General features: G+C 38.3%; 1 protein-coding gene across 50 annotated transcripts in view; it reads left to right on the top strand.

Annotated features, from left to right (window-relative positions):
* LOC115234691 (longitudinals lacking protein-like) overlaps positions 1-18,458 on the top strand; it is a 272,992-nt gene that overhangs the window by 1,558 nt on the left and 252,976 nt on the right. For 46 of the 50 annotated variants that reach the window (XR_003883949.1, XM_029805939.1, XM_029805938.1 and 43 more), the window contains exons 2-6: positions 3,602-3,802; positions 4,863-5,257; positions 5,372-5,615; positions 5,884-6,061; positions 8,048-8,197. Coding sequence is in view for 49 of the 50 variants with exons in the window: in XM_029805939.1 (XP_029661799.1) it covers positions 3,629-3,802; positions 4,863-5,257; positions 5,372-5,615; positions 5,884-6,061; positions 8,048-8,197 (1,141 nt within the window). In the remaining variant the exon portion in view is untranslated. Of the gene's footprint in view, positions 1-1,336; positions 1,481-2,958; positions 3,505-3,601; positions 3,803-4,862; positions 5,258-5,371; positions 5,616-5,883; positions 6,062-6,561; positions 7,213-8,047; positions 8,198-18,458 lie in introns of those variants that run through there. The other 4 variants (XM_029805933.1, XM_029805934.1, XM_029805935.1 and 1 more) reach the window with 4 other exon arrangements.

Below are 18,458 nucleotides of genomic sequence, written 5' to 3'. Positions count from 1 at the left end.
CGATTGGTCTTAGAATTACATACATTTATTGCATCATCAGATTCCGACCTGCCTTTATTTATTCTTCAGATTAAGTAAGCAATGTGAAATAAATGATATCACTTCACGGGTAAAACGGAATCACAAGCTGTTTCGTAAGAAAATAAAAACAATGAATGTTATATATATATATTAATAGAAATGTCATCTCGTTTCGAGACAACTAATTTCCAAACTTTTTTTGCACATGTTATGATTATATAAATTATTATAATAGAGATGAGAGAAATATAAATATATATAAAATATAAATAAAATATTTAGAATTACGGATCATTCTTTTCTGAATTTATTTTTTATTTATTTTAGAATCATTCTCTCTTACATCTGGAGAATGAATAGCTTTTTTTCAATCTGAACAGTTAGCGGATAGAAAGCATAATCAAGATAGAATCACATAAGATGTCTTCGCACATAAGAAATGTGTGTAACTGGATTTAATATACATTATTTTCATTTGTGACTCGATCTTCATAATTATCAATTGTCCAATTATGGAATTTATAAAACCGTAACGGAAAGCTACGTAACTTTGATATATTATTAGTGCAAATTTTTAATTAATAAATGATTTCCTTGTAAATATATATTGGTCAATTAATTTTTCGCTTATTTAAAAATATTAGATTGGAAGATGATTGTTTACCGTGTTGTTTTTTCATTACGTACAGTAATAAAGTCTAATGCATTGCCATATGTTGTGTACAAGAATCATTAGCATAAATAAAAGGTAGTTTTAAAAATAGCGAAATTGCAATCTCACCATGACAAAGTTAAATCAAGGATGATTATAAATTCTTACATTAATTTTATTTTAAGTAAATTTCTAAGTTATAAATTTCGATTTTTTTTTTTAAATAAAATTGATTTGTAGAGAAATTGCTGTGACAAAATATAATATTGATAATTCATTTGATAGGCATTATAATCGAGATTTTTTTTTCCGCAATCACTTGCAACGCATCCGATATCCAATAGAAGAATTAATTTAGTATCAAGAATCTCTAAAGAAATACTCTAGAAATTTCTTCTACAAAATTCTTATACGAAACAATGTTCCTTTTTGTAATATCAGGTGCATTCCTAGAGCCAGAAAAGAAATAATTTTGACGCCGACCAACACATATACGCGTTTCGGCTTCTCCTGCGTTTCAATGCTATTCTCAATCACGTCGCAATATTTTCGTGCGGCACGCATGCGCGCGCCGTTTTCCTGTTTTTCCTTCTTGCTCGTTCCGGGACGCGTCTCGCTCCCGTTTGCGTAGACGCCTGCGCCCTCCGACGGCGGTCCGAGGCAGCAGAGCTAGAAGGCGTTGAGCTACGCCATAGTTGAAAAGGGCAGCGCACGAGGCGGACGCCGGGTCTGGACGTTGTCACGCTGTTTTACTTTTCACCGACTCCATTGCTGTGATATTAGATTCTTTTATATCTTCCTTATTAGGTGAGTGGGCTCGGTATTACTTAATCGTGCGCGGTTCTCTGTCTCTCTTATATACGGTACGCGTTTTGGAAAGATTGCGCGAGATATGCGGGTGATATGGCGCGGCGGGCGGTTCCACGAGATGGCGAATGTTTTGGAGAGATAGGAAACGTTGCGTCGTCGCGATATTCTTATAGCCGTCGTCGTCGTTTGATGGAAATGGTATGCGAATTTCCCGCGTGAATTAGCGGCCGTTTGCGATTTCAGTGTGCTCTTGTCCAGACGCGACGCATGAACGCGGGGAATTCGGTCGACGTGAGAATCCGCGGGCGTGCGCGCGCGCGCGTCGCCGAGATCGATCGCCGTGGTTTTCCTCCGCGAGCTTTTCACTCGTCGCCATTTTGTCCCGGGCACGACCTCGCCAACCGCCATATTGTGATTCACGTCTTTCGCTTCGACGCGATTTCCAGGGACGTCGAGGGGCAAGAGAGGCGTCTCGCGGCGTCGCACAACGATTCCCCCCCCCCTATCCCCCGCATTTTTTCGCGCGTCGTCTTATCTTTCGCTCTATTATTGACAATAGCTTCGTTCTTTTGTAGCTGAACATTTAACGTTTTGTTTTTCCTCTCTTCTCTTAACTTTTAAGTAGATATATCTATCTCTCGTTTTTAGTATATGTTAGTGCGGGAAGTTTAGCTACAAACAAACCTAGTGTGTGTTTGTGTGTATTCCCGCGAGCGTGTAAGATAAAGGCTATGTTCCAATATAAATACACTGTCTGTGTACAGAAAAACTACAATATATGTAATGTGAACTATAGATTTTCAATACTGGCCGTGTATATCGGAATATACCTGTATATATACACGATCGGAAAATTATCTGTCAACAATTTGTTTCGTGCGCATACACGTTGCCGTTCGCTCGATACATCGTCTGACGTAACGCGCTCTCTTGCGCGAGATAACAATATAAATAGATTATGCAATCGCATGTAGGCCGAGAAGAGATGGCTCTGTTTCTCTCTCTTTCTCTCTCACGATGGCTATGTCGCGGTACTCCGCGACTGCGTACTTCGCTTAATTCCCCCTGCTGCAGGCACGTCCAGTTCTTCCCCACCCGGTCGCGAACTGCGTGATCGATTTTCCGTATTTATTACCCGCTGCTAATATAAATCGTGCGCTGACGTAAATCGAGTTAGACCTGTTTCGATTTTATTTACCGCATCTCGGGCGGTGACGCGAGAATCGCTGACACGTCATGATGAAAATGCGCGGAACGATCGTAAATCGTGATTTACTCAATCGTTTCTTACGGTGAAAAGTTTTGTAAGATTGTCAAGCTGTTGCTATAACGCGTTAGCTGCATTCAAGTACATATTTTTGGTATATTTTTTACGAAATCTTTTTTTTTTTTTTTTTTCTTCTTCTTTAAATTATACTTTTACGAGCTATGCTTTTATTATTAACATTGCGCTTTTACGATTTCCGGTGCATTAGAAATTCGCGTACGAGACATTTTTTTTCTACGATAAAATTTTCGGGTCTGGACAAGAGAGAGAGTCCAGCCGTGCCAACAGTAGCCGCCCCTGAGTCCCAGGAGCCTCCGCAGTTGCGCAAGTTGTGCGCGCAGCCCGGACGTCGCAGCTGCGCGTGCGCGGTGCTTGCGCGTCCTCCTGCATCATCCCCACCAAGTAGCAGTCCGTTACCGTTACGAGACACGCACAAAGGCCAGAAGAGCGATCTGACCGACGCGCTTGCATAGCACACGGCCATTTTGGAAGCTTCGGCGCTTCGTTGCGGAGCTTTCGCCTCCGTCGTCCTCCCGCGAGAGCCGCGTGCGAAAAGGAGGAAGAACGGGAGAGGGAAGGACAAGATTGTCTAACTGGAACGAAAGTCGAAAGGCGTACTTTCGCGGGTACGTCGTCCGGCTCGATGTGCACGATAATAATCGGTCGCGGGAGGACGAGATAGCGTCGGGTCCGTCGGTCGATCGATAGCACGTAAGGAACAGGAGGAGAGAGAGAACAACCCCATTTCGTACTCGTATGTTATCCGGTTCTTGTTCGATCGTTGATTTGTTCCGCTTGTTAGTTTATTCGTTTATCGGCAATCTTGCCTGTTTTTTTTTGCATCTGTGCAGAAACGAGGAAACTAAGCCAGAACTACCATGGAGGACGACCAGCAGTTCTGTCTCAGGTGGAACAACCACCAAAGTACGCTCATACAAAACTTCGACACACTCCTCGAAAGCGGAACGCTGGTCGACTGCACCTTGGCAGCGGAGGGGAAAACTCTCAAGGCCCACAAAGTCGTCCTCTCCGCGTGCAGTCCATACTTTGAGGTGAGTGAAATGTTATGTTTATCATTATCTAATCCTACGATACATCAGTCTTATTTCCTAGAGTATAGTTTTAAAAAGGTTATACAATTTTCAAAAATGTCAACTATGAAGTGTCTCTCTTTCATATTTTATATATTAATCTGGATTGTTACTTTATATAATTTATAGCAAAATTTTGCTTGTTTTTGTTTGTTCTTCTTTGTCATAATAGTTAATTGTGAAATAATATTTGTATCTGATGATAGAGATACAGTGCAATAGTTTAAATAGCAATGTTTATGGTTTTATTAAAAATCATGCTTGTTGAGAATTTTATTACTTGTTAATGAGAACGTGATTTAAAATTGAGAGAACTATGATATAAGATAATTGTGCATCTAACTAATTATAATTTTGTGCCATGAAGCTTTTCCGGTTGCTTCTTTGTCCCGTTGGCACCGTTGGGTTAGATCAATACGAAATACGTTGGTAGGGAGAGAGATAGATTGTTCAGAAGCGAAGGGAGAGGGAGAGAAAGAGTCTCAAGTTGAAACAAGATGGCCGTGCTTGTTGCCTGGGCAGGAGTGTATAATGTGCAGGGTGGGGAGCAAAAGCCTGTGTAGCCCCCTCCTAGGTTTCCTCTTGATCAATACAGGGAAAGCAAGATGGCTGATTTCCAGGGCACTTGCCCTGGGATTTTATCCTGATATGGGGGTGGGGATGCAGAGATGCTATTGCAGTAATTGAATATCATGAAAATGAATAATGTACTCGAATCTACAATTTCTGAGATACTTTATATTCTAGAGTTTTTTATATTCTAATTGTATGATATAAATGTATGAGACTGAGGCTTTTTTCTAAATAAATTATTTGGTTTATAATATGAACTTTATTTGGCTTATAATATGTCAATTTTATTCAAAGTGTTTACATTTGTGTTTGCATATTTGTCTTAAAATACAAAAAGTTACGGGGGCAACATTGATCTAAAACTACAAATTTGGAAAATGAATTATTATATACATACTTGTATAATGAGTATTGTTTGTTTGAAAGAATATGTACTTTTATGTTATAGTGCCTCCTCAGCGAACACTATGACAAGCACCCAGTCTTCATACTCAAGGATGTTAAATTCAAGGAACTTAAGGCGATGATGGACTATATGTATAGGGGGGAAGTCAACATTTCCCAAGACCAATTGGCAGCACTCCTCAAAGCCGCTGAATCTTTGCAAATTAAGGGCCTTTCGGAAAGTAAAACTGCTGGTAGTAGTAAGACGGAATCCAGACCACAGAAAACCGTCTCACAACCGATAGCGCGCGTTTCACCATCGTTAGACATTCCACACGCGTCTTCCGGTCTAACGATAGAAAAGAATAAAGTTCCTAGGCAGAGTATGGCGCAAGGTCCTGTGGGGGATATACCAGAGGATACGGCTAGTCCTCAAGGGCCGAAGAGGCTCTGCTCGAGGTGAGTATTTCAAGAAAGAAAAGTTTTTTATTATATTATAATTTTCATATCAGAATATAATTTTTCCGTTTTGGAAGTATTGGTAAAAATTGCTTGCTTTTTTCTATCATACAGAGAAGGCTCACAAAGTCCAACAACAAGAAAAAGAAAGAGGTTTCGAAGAGGAAGTTTGGGCGAAGATAGTACGATAGAGATGCAAGATGCATCGAATTCCAGTGACATGCCTCAACAAATGGGTGTACCGGCGCTTGGAATCACGCCCGTGGCAGACGAGAAAGTGCACGCAGATTCGACTGACTCTCTCGGCAGGTCAGCTTTGATGACGCAGTTGACGAAACCCGCCGACGAGATGTTACAGGTAAAGTGTTGCGAGTTCTTCTGTTTTTCTTTTTTTCTCATACACGCGTGCCAACGTTCTAGTAGAGGCTGTCGCCAAAAGCGCTGTTTCTTTCGCTTCGTTGGTAAAGAAAAATTCGTGCTTTGTCCTACTGCTTTGGTCATATACATCGCAGTGTGGAAACGGTGCGAAACATGTTTTTTTTTCCTCTTTATGTTGTGACTTAATTTCTTATGTAAAAGGGTTCTTTCGATATCCACGACTCTTAATACGTTTTAATATTCTGTAGCTGCCACTTGAAAAGCCCGAGCCAAACGATAATCTCATCGAGCCAAAGTCTGAATACCTAGAGGAATCTGAGGAGTGCGTCGAAGACCTGACGCTGGACGACGATATGAACGATCTAAATGATATGGAGCAGGACAACAATCGAGCTGGACCGTCCCACGACCCCACCCAACACCCCGGTAAGTACAATTATTTTCATTATTACAATTATTCATTATTACAATTTTTGGTTTTATCGTAGCGGAATACAGGGTTTATTTATCTCAATTAGACAATACAAATTGCAATGACATGCCTTTAAACTTACGCATTGCTAAACTGCGTGTCGCGTCTAAGAGTATGGAGAATATACATACAGCGGATAATTCCATTCTATATGAAATTTCATGCTCTGGAGAGAGTCAACGACAGTAGCGAATCTTCGATCCAAAAGACTTCTTTGGATCGAAGCGGAGCTTGACGTCTAATATAGTGATTGGAAAGTGATTCTTGAACAGGGGTCGTGATATTGCCGGTCGTGATAAGTGTTTCTCGCTTACTCGTAAATAGGGACGGGCTTATGTGTTGAACGAATGAATAGTTTTGGTGTCGCGAAGTCGTTTCGTTCTTTTGTTTGTTATCTGTTAAAGCGGGCCGTGTAACAAATTGGCCGACACTAGCTTGGGTTTCCTCGTTGCAGGTGGGGGGGCGGGAGCGCGGTCTCGGTCGAGAGGGAATTTGGGTAGTGGTGATGGTGGTGCCCTATGGGCTTCCCATTTCCTCGAATGTAAAAAAGTGCCAAACATGAGGCGGCCGCTCCCGGACGTTGACGTAGGCGCGTTGCTTAAATCACTGGCAAGTAAGCAGGGCAGAAAGTATAGCTTAGACTCGGTTAAAATGTCCCTGGAGGCAATATTGCAACAGGGTGTTAGCACCACTCAGGCATCCGAGATGTACGGCATTAATCGCTCAACACTGCAGTTCTATTTGAAAAAATTGAACGTCGTCAGGAGGAGATGGAGGCAGCAACCTGCTAGTACCCCGGTCCAGCCTAGACAGACTTAGTGTGCGCGTGTGTACGCACGCGAGTATTGTAGTGTCACACGCACCACACTCTTCTACGTTGAGTCCGATCAGCCAAGATTGTCAGTATTAATAGTCGTTGTATAATTTTGTTCAAAACATTGGAGACTGATATAAATCCGGGATATTCTTAGATCGTTCGCTCAAATCGAACATGCTTTATAGAATATATGCACATTTGCTAACAGATATTTCTCCTTTATTCGCATTTTGACGTTAAATCTATTCTGAAATCGAAACTCACCGACAAGAATCACTTCCAAACTGGATTGTTGTTTTAATAATAATACAAAGATATATTCGCATTTTGACGTTAAATCTATTCTGAAATCGAAACTCACCGACAAGAATCACTTCCAAACTGGATTGTTTTAATAATAATACAAAGATATCTGCGAGTCGAAGTAAGGCAAGCGACACATACAAAGTATTTGAATTTTAAATAGTCAAACTATCAGTAGTATTTATCTGTTTCTTAAGTGTTACATGTAGACTAAGTGTAGATTGTTTAAAATTTGTGTGATTGCGACCTATACGTATGCGAGTATGTGCGCGAATATGACAAACTGCGGGACGGATGTGTATGTTATTCCGCATAATTTGCCAAATATTACTTGTTGTAACGAACCGTGAATATAAAGGGACGATTAGGAGTGTATTGTATAATATAAATGTATCTTAAGCACTCCCACTGTATAAGGGAACATTGTGCGATTTTCCGATTGTGAAGCCCTGTGTTTCGCTGCGTAATTTCTTGGTCGGTCTTACATATGTGTCCTAAAATATTTTTGTTCCCCTTTAAAAGAGTTTATGTGAATAAAGTACCCTTCATATATATTCCTAGAATGTAATATTCTTTCATGGATGCGTTAATTTTAAATCATTTGATATTCTTAAATAAGGATTTCAAATGATTCACAACTAATTTTAATTTTTGTTTTATTATTTGATCGCAAATTTGGAACATGACAAAGCGGGTTCTCATTTACGGTTTTTTTTATATAATTATACATTTTTCTGGCATAACGGTATCGTATCGCGTAACGAACAAATATTCAACTTCACAATGACACTTATCGAAGTATGGTTGCCCTTTATTTTAGCAGGTATTGGCGCGTGGCATGTTACTGGTGACAGAAGTAACGCGGGGGGTGTCGTGGGCACGTTGACAGGAGCAGGGGCTACCGGGGCGACAGATGAGATGTTTCTAACACCTCAGGAGGCCACCGCACAACAGCAACGCGACTCACAAGGTAGGCTCATCCTCGCCATTTTCCAATTGTCTCCAACCCCCGTAACAATAGGCACTCGTAATTGGCCCAACTCGCTAGAACTTGGAGCACGTTTGTTAGCGAACATCTCAACGTGAGAATAGTTTCCACAATGGTGAAATGCAAATTTGAAACAAATTTATAATTAGTCGAGTATAATACGCGCGTACTTCTTTGAATGAGCTCTCGAGAACGTGGAAAATTTCGAACGATGATATGTATCTTTTTAATATGGCGGAAACCGACAATGGCTCATTCACAAGCGAGTACGCTTCTAAAAAATTTCAATGACGTGTACACAAGCGAGTAACACGCATGTGTGTGTGTATGTGTGTGCGCGCGCGCGTAATTATATGTGCCTATTGCGCAGGTGGGACGGAGCTTATTTTTCTTTCGCTGTCGATAACGTGGTTCAACCTAGATTCCGGTACGTTCAAGTGTAGCACGGTCTCTGAAAGAGCTTTTTATTTTCTATCAGGGCATGTAGAGCTTTTCCGTTAAATTCTTAAGTTCTTTGTGTATACCTCTTTCTATCTTTTTCCTTTCTTAATGTAGCGTCGCGACGCGAGGTCTGACGTAAGACGAGCCGCGTGCGCGCGCGAGCCTTTTTTTATTACATCTGCATCGATTTTCTATAATTGGTATACGGTATTCGTTTTGTGACGTCGACTCGTCCTCGTTAGCCTCGCAACGCGTAACGCTGTGGCCTCTCTCTCCTCCGAAAGGAGTACGACAGCAAAGAGGACTGCCCGCAATCGACCCGGGGTCACACGAGATTCAATCTCGTGTCAATTTCGCGCCATAAGAAAACTAGATGATTAATAGCTAGCTGAATCTTATTTCCCGATGATAGGCAACGTTGCGGGACACAATAATAGTATTGTTAACATAACAGATAGTAGTAATACATATACAACTCCCTCCTCCGATCGGGCGAAAAATTTTTCATCATTTTTTATTTTTAAATGCGTTCACAGCGAAAGAATTCTGAAAAGAGAGAGAGAGAGAGAGAGAGAGCAAAGGAGGCAAAATATAAGAATCGACACACATAATAAAATTTTTTATTAATTAATTTATTAGTTAAATCGATTCGCATAAAGCAGCGTGGACTACCGATTATTCGCGATTTTTTAAACTTTCGATCTCTTATGAATGCAATACGACACTTGAATAATAATATAATTGATATGCGGTTAAGGATAATAAAAATTGTTGAAAATAATTAAAGACGGAATAGTTTGAAACGTGTGGGTATAAAAATCAGTAGGTAGATGAGTAGATAGAACTCTCTCGATTGTCTCCATCTTCGTAACCGATTTATTTCGTTCACATTTATGAATTTTTACAAAGTTGACTAATATCGCGTGATTAAATCTAAGGATAGAAATGTATTCGACGATTGTTTTTACGTTCTCATAAAACGGCGAACCTTGAAACTTAAACTCGCTATTTTGTATTCGAATCTCGTTTGTAAAGCGGAAAGTTGTAGCTCAGCGAATTTAAGCGATGGAAAAATTTTCGGTGCGCATCCGGTTAACGTTATTTCCTTGTTGCTACGGGAAATAGAAGCCGAGGCAACGTGAGAATTTCTCGACGGATAGGAATATAACGGGATCTCGTGCATCATTGGTGTGTGTGAGTCGACAGTCTTGTCGTCTCGACTCCAATCGGCTAATTTTATGCTCTTTGAGAAATTTGATGCTGCACAAGAATCTCAGCGTGCTATATTTCGGCGGCGTTAGCTGCATTCGTCGATCGTTTTACGCTGATCCTCGGACAACGCGAAGTGGCCGTTCTATTTAAGCCGCTCGACTATGGAATTAGATTATCACATAAATTTTTAGCGTTGCTTGCTATATAGTTTGAACTCGATTTTTTCGGCATATTTATCAATAGCGTGACATCGCGTGCGATAACGAATTCGCGGTAATTTATGGAAGATATAAGCCACTTTTTCATCAAGCTCGATTTTTGAGGGCCTATATTAGAATCAATTAGAAGATAGAATTATATAGAAATTACATGGAATATCAAAGAAGGACAAGGATATTTTCGCTTACTTTGTCCTGATGAGATTCAATCCATTTTCCATTATTGTCTTTTACGATTTACTTTATATCCAATTAAATCCGAGATCGCGCAGAATAATCACAATTATTTGAAAATTACATATTATTACTCGAATGTTTCCATCAAAACATTTCTGGATGATAAAAATCATATATGGCAACTATGGGCATAAAGCTACTCGTAAACATTTACATATCGTATAGGCACGTGTATATTTGTACGTATTTGGTCGAAAAACATTTCTGCAAACATTTATTGGCCTTGAGGCGTTATAGGACTTAGAATATATGTGATAAGGAATCTCAAATGCGTAGCGATTTCTAGAAAAATAATGATGAAAGAAATGATGAAAGAAATGAGGGAGCAAGTTAGAGGAACGGTATTGCCTTTGATCGACATCATGTAGAAAATATATACATGTTTATCCTTAGTTCATTACATCAACATATGCTTGATGCCGGACTTCAAACAGTCGGAAAGTCAAAATCACGAACGTTAGCAAAGAACTGCTTTTCATTACTATCACAAATTTTAAATTAAATCAAATCCGGAAATAATTAGAAAAGTCTTCCGTGTCTAAAACTTAAACGGATTAGGTATAGTTACGCAATTTCCATATAGGATAAAGAATATTTGAGAAAAAAAGTAAATACTATCAATTACGATATGATGTAGAAATATTATAAGTTTGATTAAGAATTAAAAAACAGATTTGATCAGAATCGGACAGTAATCGGAAATCAAATATAATATGATTTTATTAAAGAAAACTATCTGATAATACAGAGAAATTTTAGAAGAAATAATGTAGGACATCGCGTTTTATCACAATTAGGCGACTAAAAAATTGAGATTATTAGGTAAGAGATTAGGAGGTAATTTCGCGCAATACTTTTGTTACACATTGATATAAATGTTTTTTGTTCACGGAGATAAGACTATAGATAACAATATAAAACCATCCATCGTGATTTATATTGATGACCCAGATTTGTCATCCTCGCGTATAGGAGCGATGAACCGTATCAAGGCGATAGTATATATTACATAACAATAAAATGACAGTAGTATTGAAAAATGATTTCGATATGCGACCGTTTCTTTGCGAGATATAAGAGAACTTTCTATATATGTACCGAGTGATATTTTGGTAAATGAACCAATCTGATAAAAAATAAGAAATACAATAATATCAAAATTATTTTGACTTTAATATATCCGGGCGGAAAAATCAAATACTCATACTGTCTTGGCATTTTAATCGTAAAAGTCAGTACTTTAGAAAAAAAAATTTGAAGGTTTCTTGGCAAACATAAAAGTTGTATTTTAAATTATTATATATAAAAACAGATTTTTTTCCATGAAGTATCCAGAAATATGTTTCTTTATTAAATCATGCGTTAGTTTCGTATAAAGTAATTTATTTGCAAAATGATGCGATTGTGCGGCTTTTTTTTTCATTATCTTATACAAACTCGCGAAGCTATACGATAGTTATATATTAGCATTGAATCTAAAGTATATTGTATCATACGAACACATCTAAAAAATAAGTAGGTCTCACAGATTTGAATAGAGATAGCGAAAAAATAAGAGTTAAGAGAGTAGTTCAGGATAATTTTTTTTTCCGCCGTGGAAGAAGTTGGCCCTAGAAGAAACTATGAAACGGATTTTTGCCAACCGTCTTAGTTTGGCAACGTGTGTCGAGACTACGAGCCAGCTGCGGGCTCGTCGCGTTGCTTGCATCTGCCAATCTACGACAGCTGCACATTAGGCGGCAGATGATGTAGGCCGGATGCCGGCATCCCAGATGGCTAAACGGAAATCATGCGCATCGTCTGTCCAACTCCGCGTCTTTTGCGACTCGAGAAGTAAGCGTCGTATATAATTCCGGTGGTTCGAAAATAATATTCCCCGTACTATTTGTAACAAGCGGTCTCTTTGTTAACATCGGAAGATGATATTAAACTCAGACATGATTCTTCTATGTAGCTATAATGGACGCAATTGACGAGGTCATTTGATTTCACAGTTTCCGTCAAAATAATCTCATTATTTTAAGGCGCGATGAAAAAACCATGAAGATGGGGGACACATTGAGAGAGAAGGGGGATTAATACAAAAAGAATAGAAGTTAATTTTTATCGAGTTACGACCAACTTTAGGTGTTAAATTTAGCTTAGGAGGGTTTTTTAAGGGACGATCGCGTGAAATATTTTTTTTTTTTTTTCTCTTTTAATTGTCTTCTAGGGTTACATGATCGCCCTAACGAGGTGATCCAACGTGGGAGGCAAGGTAATTTCGGAGAGAGAGGAGCGACCTCTCTGTCAATGCTAGCGTTGCTAAATCCAGAGCTCGAATTTTTATCGTCAGACCTCGCGGTCGACGCGGTTCCTGACGTATAATACTCGACGGTAATTTTCTTTCGCGATATTCTTATGCGCCAGGTGTCTGTTACAATCGCGAGAGCTTTCTTTTGCCAGCTCATCACATCAGACGAGAATAAATATTTTATCTTCCATTTTTCTTCTTACGCACACATGGATATCATGTATCGCGCGCGCCACTTGAAAGAAAGAAATATCGGACAGATGCTCGCATTGATAGCGAAGGTCGTTTTTTTTCACCGTCAGAGACTTGTTGCCTTGAATCTAGTTTCCGAGTCGAATCGTTTTTGAAGGATAAAGGAAGAGGGGCCAATATAAATACTAAAAATACGCTTCTTTCGCGCGAATAATCTCGTTGTCTTGAGGCTCCATTTGTCCCGAGAAAGCACGCGTTTTCTTCCGTTTTGTTTTGGAGTTTCAAATTGCAAAAGCTCTCTCGTACACCTTTTTGATTACCGCTTTGCATTCCGTATATTTCACGTACGTTAAGTCTTCCTTCGAGTCGCGGTTCGGTCGTGACGAGGCGCCGAGTCGCCGAGTGCGCGATCTTAGGACCGGAGTTGCGCCACGTTATTCGCAGCGCGTAGTACTTTTTTTTTTTATTCTCTCTCTCGTGAATTTCTGTCGTGGAAACACGAAAAGAGCGTTCCCGGCGACAAGACACGGTAAAGTTAAACGCGCCGCGCGCGCACACACACACACACACACGCCTGTCCGAAGAAACGTTGCCGAATGTGTGTCTCTTGACATTGTTATTTTCGTGGATATCGCTAACTTCGACAACCTTCGGCCGTTTTCTTCTGGCAACAGTGAAACGATCGCGTTTGCCTTTGCCTATCCGGGACGAGAGTCACCCTCAGATCCCAGAGATATAATGAAAGAGAACAAAAATCAGCCAGTTGTAGCCGTGACGTGTTTTTTTTGTTGGTGCGAGAAAAAGGATATATTATATGTGTGACGAGGACGCGCACGCGAAAAGCCGATTCGGGAGGAGGAATTTCTCTCGGGAGTGTCACGTGTCTCGAGACACTCGATACATCCCATATCTTTATCGATCGCGGATTGAAACACCGGTTGCGTCGACGTACGGTCAGCTGTGCGCGAATTCTCAGTAGAATTCACTTTGCAATAGCGTTCCGAGGGATGTTTCGCATCCTCTTTCCTCCTACTGTGCACGACGAAGAAGCGGGGAGGAATTCCATTATCCTCGCGACTCTGCCCTGTCTCTTCTTTCCCTGTCATAAACACCTGTCTTTTTCGTTTCTTTCTCTTTTTGAAACACGCGCTTCTTTACGCAATTTCTCTAACGGCTGATCGTAAGTCGCGGAACCGGCGCCGGAAGGAGATCCAACGAGATCCATCGGCGTTTAATTGTCATCCATTTATCGCATCGCGTCCAATTGCACATATGTATATTAACGATGGGTTGCGGCTATCTAAGACATTGGGTAAAAAAAAAAAACGAACAAAAAAAGCACGTTCTACATCATAAAATCTTGGTCGCGCGAGCGCGCGCGCCAAGAGCACATGCAATACGATATAACGATGTGTGAACAATTTATACATATATACATATATATATGTATATATTTATAATCTTTCTTTGTCCATTCCGTGTAAACGTATTCGATAGTTTTTAACCCATTTGTGCCACACATATATATATATATTTTTTTTTTTTTTTTGGCGTAATTCTCGTCTTGCATGCCACGCTTCCTTCGGTAGTTCAACTATACACCTTAACTTTGCGAAAGTGTGCAAGCGCGATGCGTTCTTTTATAGACACGACGACATATGCATGGTGGTGGTAATTGAGGTTTGATATTTTATATATACATAATCTGGTGAATACACGTGTCCGTAGAGAGGGATCCGCCCGCACGAGCACGCGCTTGCACACAATATATTTATTTATTTTTTTTACTAACAGTGTACATAATGCTTCTTTGTTTGTAACGCATAAAACATAAATTATATTTAATTAACCCTATTACATATATATCTATTATGATTCTCTCATATGTGCATACATATGTGCGTTAAGCATGCATGTATACATATGAAAGAGCGTCCGAAAAAGGAAGGGATTTCATATAATATATAAATACACGTACTTCGTATATATATAATATATTTAACACTATATAATACTGTTTTTCTACTCGATATATAGATATCGCTATTATATATATATATATATATATATATTATGTATATGTAGAAGTTTTCGAATTTTATTGTTCGATTTGTGTATGATGCCACATGAGATAAAAGTTAAGATATTGATTAGCAGTTTAAGTATTGTACATTTTATCGACAGAAAATTATAGCATTCATTTTTGCCCCATAATTGTATATATATATATAATAATGATTACGTATAAACATTTACATTTACATCATTGTCATTTTATTGTTCATGGTATTGTACTTTCTCGTTATTCGACTCTCGTTGTTATTGTTGTACCATGCCATGTCACAATTTTGCTCTATATCTGCTCCCTTTGTGTTTTCTTACCCGCCCCAAAGTGTCTAGGCTACGATGATAAGGAAGAGTTCAAGATTAGGGACGAAGATGAAAACGCGAGGGAGAAGCTCGTCGAGCGGCTACGATCGAGCGATTTCTCGATCGTAGCGACGCATAGAGCTTCTCCGGATCCTCGAAAGAAGAATCCGGTAATATCAGAAGAGAGAAGAGACTTACAAGCGTGCCTTTTGCACGTTTGGTCACGTCCATGAGGAATGTCATCGCGCTTTCGTCAGCGAGGTTTTGCTGCGAAGGCGTTTCGGTAATCGCGTTTTCTTTCGCGTTTAATCCTTTGGATCCGCGATGATTTTATTCAAAAGTCATCCTTTCACGCTATTTTCGTTCGAACGAAAATATATCGTTCGAGCTAAAATTTTTCAAGATGATTTTTTGAATAAGGTTAGTGGAGTCTTGAAAGATTAACACGCAATTGAATGTCAGAAACGCGTGACTGAAGCAATTCGGACATTCACGCGCGCGTTTTTGTTGTTCAATGTATCGAATATTTGTCCATCTCTTTTACGATGGACGTCTTCTTTACTTTCGTGATTTTGCGATACACAGCTAATTTTCGTTCGCGTGATCTTTTTTTCACGTGGAACGAGGCTCGCATACGCATGTTTCGCGTTTTCTACGCGCAAGAGAGAAGATCGAAGATCGCAGCAGCACTGGTAAAGTATCGGTAAAGGACGCTTCAGATGAGGTAAAAAAGGGTAATACTGATGAAGGTAAAAAGGTAATATGCGACGAAGAGGTATTGGTTATAAAGATACAAATAACCTGATCGTAATATAATCTCGTTTCCACGCGAGTTATTTATGCATATGTGCGCCTTAAACTTCATGTTTGTTAAACACGCGTATACGTAACTCATATTCCATATTTACTTGATGACAGTATATGTAACATGTTGATTAGTGTTCACAAATGAAAATAGTCGTGCGTGCGAGTCAGTGGATTTAATCATTGGTAAGATGGTTATAATCATTTCTTGCAAGCATAAAATCGTTTTTCATTTGTGATTTTTTTATGAATTATATGCCCGGATGAGAAAGAGATGTGAATGTATAAGTGGAGGACTGAATGTTTTGAGAATGTGAATGAATACACAACATAAATTTACGTGTATTTTTTTGGTGCATACTTTCTATCGATTTTGGATTGTCTTTTGTTGTAGCGATAAAAGAGAAAATTTTTCTTACTCTCAACAACAACAAAAATCCAAATTGTTATGAAGATGCAACATCGTGTTATAATGTACATTTTTTTTTTCAGCCAATGTAAGCTGCGTTTCTTCGAGATATCTGAAATCTTTATTATTGTTCTGAATATCGAGTGAAAAATATTTTTCAGATTTCGATATTCAAGAATTATTAATAGTAAGTTTTCTGAAATCTGAAGAAACCGCGCTGCGGGAGTGTACCAAATTTTATTTTTCGTCTACGGAAAATTAGAGATCGTGATTATGCACTATTATTTGCAATGTTCAAGTTGATAACGTCGAAAAAGATGCAATCTTTTCTGCTCTTCAAGACTTCCCAATCATCTTGGCTTGACAATTTTTGTGCATTGTTACATTTCTAGATTTTCCGTTGACGAAGCATTATTGTCAACAAAAGAAGAAAGAAGCTCGAAAAAAGAAGCAGATGTCTGGATATCCAAGAGACAACTAAGGATGCTGTGCCGTTGATTTCTGAATGTTTTCTTAAAATTCAGAAATGAATATGAAAAATCAAACTTGTCGAATTGAGTTTCCGAATATCCTTAATTTAGGATTTTTGGATCTCGATAAGCTTGCATTTTGCAATTCTTTATGCATGTACTTTCATTTCTGTTTTTTTTTTTTTTTTTCAACCGCGATATTTTTCTTTGTTCGGCTCTGCCGAGCTTATATTCGCGATGTGCATTTTTTATCTACAGAGACTCGGATGAAGACGGATGTTCCGAGTTCAAAGGTCTCGCATTTTGAGCTTTTGAACGAGAGAAGACGTCAAGACACTTTGATTCGTCAGATTGGTAATGTATTGACTGGATGGTATAGTATTGGTAACGTTTAATAAATAGTGTAAGTTTCGCGTAAGATTATTATTGATAATCAATCCCGTATAATTCGTAAGGCATATTATAAATTGCCATATAATTGCAATTGTTTTCCATATTTTTTATATATGATTTTCTGCTTTTATTAGATTAACCGAAAATTTTTCTCATCTTGATATATGTGTTGTATATTTATCGAATTACATTGATTTCTCGCAGTTCTGAAAGTTTGATAAGATTTTGAGGTATTTTTTTTCTTCATATAATCTTCTCAAACTTGGTACGCGCAGAAATCAAGATATTTTCCCATAATATTTTTGTGAGAGTCTGTTTTCTGTATGCGTGAAAAATTCGAATGTTACGTTTGATGAAAAATGATCTTTTTGTATGTGTCTGAGTGAATGAGTTATGATATATGTCTAATATTTCTTGAAATATTTCTTGATTGCTTAATCTGTTACGTCCCCATAATGATTGCTTTTAATAAAAAAAATAAATAAATATGTATATACATAATTTATATTTATATTTTTATTTTTCAGAGAATTTTTTAAATTTGTGTTTTTCGTATTTATCGCGATATTTTATTATCTTCATTTTATGAAGATATACAACAAAAGATATAATTTCCGCGCTGCTAGTGAAACACGAACAATTTTCTAGACATTTGGATTATATCAAGTCTACTGGTGATACTTAGAAGATGGTTTTGGCATGTAGCAGCTTTCAAAAATGTATTTTGCCTTTTTGAGAGTTTTGCTAGCCAGATTTTCAAGAATGTGATGCTGCTTTCATAGTGAATTCCATCTGATATACAGTAAAAGGTAAATTAAGTATAATATGTAAGTATTTAGTCTTGTGTGTTGTATCGGCACGCAAGATGCCCTTTCATTATTTTTTTATATATAGAATAATATTTTTGGCGGAAATAGTGGGTACAGAATATTCATTATATAATTTTTTATTATGTATTAAATTCAAGTGACTAAGCCTTTTGATGATTATCGAAAAGCTTCGTTTTTGGAAATAGTATTTTGATAATATTATACTATCATGGGTGTAAATTGATTATTTAAAATTCGATATATTTTCTTAATTCTTGAGATAGATGAAATTTTCTATTATTTCTGCCTCAATATTTAATTTTAATATATTATACATTTAATATACTCTCTTGGCACGTTTCTCCGATTTTTCATGTTGCTGTATGTGATATATA

The sequence above is a fragment of the Formica exsecta genome, unplaced genomic scaffold, assembly GCF_003651465.1.
Source record: "Formica exsecta isolate Colony F162 unplaced genomic scaffold, ASM365146v1 scaffold201, whole genome shotgun sequence".
In the NCBI taxonomy this organism is placed as follows: Eukaryota; Metazoa; Arthropoda; class Insecta; order Hymenoptera; family Formicidae; genus Formica; species Formica exsecta.
This window is presented reverse-complemented; position numbering and strand designations above follow the sequence as displayed.